Source organism: Malurus melanocephalus, unplaced genomic scaffold (assembly GCF_030028575.1).
Source record: "Malurus melanocephalus ecotype Western Australia unplaced genomic scaffold, MMel_1.1 scaffold_959, whole genome shotgun sequence".
Taxonomy (NCBI): Eukaryota; Metazoa; Chordata; class Aves; order Passeriformes; family Maluridae; genus Malurus; species Malurus melanocephalus.
Window position 1 is genome coordinate 76,626 of NW_026624191.1, and position 4,465 is coordinate 81,090.

Here is a 4,465-nt window from a genome sequence, read left to right on the forward strand (position 1 = left end):
TCCCATTATTGATTTTAAGGTTGTAAAGCTCCGGCCGTGCCTGGGTTTTTAAATGCTAATAACGGCAGCGGCGAAAGGAGATGAGGGGAGGAAATTGAAGCATTTCAAAGTCTTTAAACATCGTTGGCTGTGCAGAGAAACCAACAGGGAGAGCTTAAGGATGATAAACAAGTAATTTATTATCTCRGAGAGCACCTGTAGCTCCAATTTTYCCTCCGGCSRTTGCCTCTGTTTAAATRTGGGTCAGAATRAAAAGACGCAGCAAAACAAGAGGGGAAAAGCTCGGATGGAGTTATCGGCTGGATTTACACCCGGGACTGGGCCGGGTTTATCCGACAGAAAATTCCCGATGTTCCTCCCCAGCCTGAGAGGTTTTTCTGCATTATCGCAGAGACAGAAAATTCCCGATGTTCCTCCTCAGTCTGAGAGGTTTTTCTGCATCATCACAGGGACAGAAAATTCCCGATGTTCCTCCCCAGTCTGAGAGGTTTTTCTGCATCATCGCAGGGACAGAAAATTCCCGATGTTCCTCCCCAGCCTGAGAGGTTTTTCTGCATCCTCGCAGGGACGGGAGGCTCCAAACCGCGCTGCAGAGGGTTGGGTCACCTTTGTGGGGTTTCACCTGTGATTTTGGGAGTGTTTTGGGGAGATTTGAGGGTGCTGGAGTGGCTGAGGCTTCTGCCGCGGCTCAGGGACATCCCCCAGCCCTTCCCAGCGGATCAAAGGAGGCAGCCCCGGGGTGCGGGGACAGTAAATGATGTTCGCTCCGACTTTGCTGCGGGGCTGGGGCTCAGCTGCGCGGAACGGTGCGTGTCTGACTCCTGCTGTGGGGTTTCGCCCCTCCCGGGCTTTGGGGGCACGGGGAGCTCAGCAGGAGCAGCCCAGGGCGGAGATTGGGGGATCTGAGTGGAAAGGACGCTGCGAATCAAGGGCGGATTGTCCCCAGCGGGAGAGGGGACGCAGGGGACAGGCACGGGAGGATTCCAATCCTTTGGAAACCCCGTTTGGGTAAATCCGCCTGGAAAAGGCAGGGATGGCAGCTCTGGGCAGAGCTCCCGAGGGGATGGGCACTGCCCAGAGCCGGGGCCGGCGGGGAGGGAGGGCGGGACCTGGCGGGGGATAAAACCCGGCCCCGGGGACACCGGAGCCGCCAGAGCTCCCCGTGGGGACACGGAGGGGACACCTGGCACCCCTGGTCACTCACATGGTCACTCACCTGGCACACTTGGCTCACCTGGCACACCTGGCACACCAGGCATACCTGGCTGCTCTGCTCGGGACCAAAAGACCGAAGGGATGCGGCCTCGGTAGTGATTTCTGCTGCTTTTAAGCAAAATTTTTCCTTCTGCTCGGATTTACCTGCGCAGGGGGGGAAGGGGTGAACAAAGTGAGTAGTGAAGGGAGAAACAGGGATTTGGGGATGTTTGGAGCGGGCAAGAAGAATATCAAGGATTGAATCAGGAATTTGGGAATGTTCAGAGAAGAGAAAATAAATATCAGGGACTGAACCAGGGATTTGGGAAAGTTCAGAGCAGAGAAAAGAAATATCAGGGACTGAACAGGGATTTGGGAATGTTTAGAGTAGAGAAGAGGAATATCAGGGACTGAACAGGGATTTGGGAATGTTTAGAGTAGAGAAACGGAATATCAGGGACTGAACCAGGGATTTGGGGATGTTTGGAGGGGACGAGATGAATATCAAGGACTGAATCAGGAATTTGGGAATGTTCAGAGCAGAGAAAAGAAATATCAGGGACTGAAACAGGGGTTTGGGAATGTTTAGAGTAGAGAAAAGAAATATCAGGGACTGAACCAGGGATTTTGGAACGTTTAGAGTAGAGAAAAGTAATATCAGGGACTGAACCAGGGATTTGGGGATGTTTGGAGCACACGAGAGAAATATCAAGAACTGAATCAGGGATTTGGGAATGTTCAGAGCAGAGAAAAGAAATATCAGGGACTGAAACAGGGATTTGGGGATGTTTAGAGTAGAGAAAAGAAATATCAGGGAGTGAACCAGGAATTTAGGGATGTTTGGAGCACACGAGAGAAATATCAAGAACTGAAACAGGGGTTGTTGCCCCTCTCAGCTCCACAGGAACATTTTCAGCCCAGGCAGAGAGGGAATTGCAGCCGCTTGATGCAGGGTTAGTGAGGTGCTGGCAGGTGACAGGTGACACCCGCTGAGGTGTTGGGGACAGCTGGAGGAGGCACTTCCACCCCTCAATAGCTCAGGGACAGCACTGGGGCCACTCGAGAGGGGTCAYCAGCACATCAGAGAGCGATTTGGAGCTCTGTGCTCCCGCAGAGCCCCGGAGGGATGGAGCTGGGGTTGAACAGCTCCCAGCAGAGCCCCGCTGGAGCAGCTCCAAACCTGACCCTGCTGCACACCCGGGACGAGCAGCTGGCCAAGGCCGAGGTGGGCGTGCTGGCCACCATCCTGGCCGTGGCCACCGTGGGCAACCTGGGCGTGCTGCTGGCCATGTACCGGCTGCGCAGGAAGATGAGCCGCATGCACCTCTTCATCCTTCACCTGGGSCTCAGCGATCTGGCCGTGGCGCTGTTCCAGGTGCTGCCGCAGCTCCTCTGGAAGGTCACCTACCGCTTCCTGGGGCCCGACGCGCTCTGCAGGGCCGTCAAATACCTGCAGGTGCTCAGCATGTTCGCCTCCACCTCCATGCTGATGGTGATGACCCTGGACCGCTACCTRGCCGTGTGCCGCCCGCTGCGCTCGCTGCAGCAGCCCGGCCGCCAGGCTTACGCCATGGTGGGGGCGGCCTGGCTGCTCAGCTGCCTGCTCAGCCTGCCCCAAATCTTCATCTTCTCGCTGCGGGAAGTGCGCCCAGGCTCTGGGGTGTTGGATTGCTGGGCGCATTTCGGGTTCCCGTGGGGAGCGCGCGTTTATGTCACCTGGACGGCGCTKTGCGTCTTCGCGCTGCCCGTCGGCGTCCTGGCCGTGTGCTACAGCCTCATCTGCCACGAGATCTGCAAAAACCTCAAGGGCAAAACCCAGAGCGGCGCTCCCGGCCCGGGGGGAGCCGCCCCCGCCGCCCCCGGAGCCCCCGGGAAGGGCGGGCAGCCGTCGCGGGTGAGCAGCGTGCGCACCATCTCCCGCGCCAAGATCCGCACGGTGAAGATGACTTTTGTCATCGTGGCCGCCTACGTGGCCTGCTGGGCGCCCTTCTTCAGCGTGCAGATGTGGTCGGTGTGGGAYGAGGACGCTCCCGACGATGGTGAGTGGGGATGGGGGTGGGGGTGACCCCAGGGTGGGTGCAGGGCACGGGGGACCCCAAAAACCCCGTTGGGTTTTTAATAAGCAAGAGCTGCCTGTTKTTCTGTCCTTTAAAAAACCCAAAATCATGGGGTTTTTCGAGATTTCCTCCCCGGTAATATTTATAAAATATTTGCACAGCCAAATAATTCATTTAATGAGAAAAAACACTGAGAATTGACAATTTCTGGCCATTATTCATAGGTATGCGCAAAGACATCTTTGCCCCGCGTCTTTCCCCTCCTGTGGGAATTTACAGAGGTTTCAGAAGTGGATTTCTCATTTCACAGCYTGATTTTTGTTTACCCTGGAAGTTTTCAGGGAAGTTTTCAGTAGCTTTCTAGCAGATACCAAGCAGGTACCCTCCTCCATGGGTAGGAGGAACTTCATGCAGRATTGAAAGTCCCCTGGGAGATGTTTTGGGCAGCAAAGGGGCCGAAGGGAATTCCTGAACGTGCAGGGTGTCACCCCGCAGAGATGTGAGATGCTCGGGCACATTCCCACCTGAAGGATAGAGCCTGGCTCTGCAATTCCTGCCCCAATGAGCCCCGCTGGGATGGGAACGCGAGCCAGGAGAGCCCCYTTAGACCCACCCAGCCCTCGAGGCCATCTCACCTCCCTCTATTCCCTCTCCAGAATCCACCAACGTGGCTTTCAGCATCACCATGCTGCTGGCCAGCCTCAGCAGCTGCTGCAACCCCTGGATTTACCTGTTCTTCAGCGGGCACCTGGTGCAGGGCTCCGGGCGCTGCCGCTGCTGCCGGGGCCGTTCCCGAGCGGGGCTGCGCAGACCCAACTCCACCGGGAGCCTTTGCAGCCGCAAAACCACCATCCTGAGCCACAGCCAGCCGGCCGGGGTACCCCTGCATGGGGACAGCGCCCCGGAGCTGGAGCCGCCCTGCGAGGAGGTGACAGAGTCGGGCACGCTCTGAGCGGAGGGGACAGCGGTGACACCGCAGAGCGCGGCTGTCCCCGCCTGGTGGCACCGCGTCCTGCACCGACCGGGCTGTTCGACCCAGGAACCAGCGCTGTGACACCCAAAGACATCAATTCAGGATTGCCCTGCCCCGATCCATCCCAAATCGGTGATCTCAGCACCTTTCGTTAATCACAGCGCGGTTGAGCCCGTCTGAAACGCACCCGGCTCTGTCCCTGGGGAGGGTCCGTCCCCTAACAGAGCTCCCACCGAGCTCA

General features: G+C 57.3%; 2 protein-coding genes across 2 annotated transcripts in view; one reads left to right on the forward strand and one right to left on the reverse strand.

Moving 5' to 3' along the window:
- Positions 1 to 2,320: 2,320 nt before the first annotated feature.
- AVPR1B (arginine vasopressin receptor 1B) lies at positions 2,321 to 4,203 on the forward strand. Its single transcript, XM_057386377.1, has 2 exons — positions 2,321 to 3,233; positions 3,908 to 4,203. The coding sequence occupies exons 1-2, from the start codon at positions 2,321 to 2,323 to the stop codon at positions 4,201 to 4,203; spliced, it is 1,209 nt and encodes a 402-aa protein (XP_057242360.1).
- Positions 4,204 to 4,375: 172 nt separating this feature from the next.
- The window catches only part of LOC130585759 (putative transcription factor SOX-14), a 3,715-nt gene continuing 3,625 nt past the window's right edge, over positions 4,376 to 4,465 (reverse strand). Inside the window, exon 5 of the mRNA XM_057386378.1 lies at positions 4,376 to 4,423. Within this exon, the coding sequence (XP_057242361.1) occupies positions 4,376 to 4,423 (48 nt within the window). The remainder of the gene's footprint in view (positions 4,424 to 4,465) is intronic.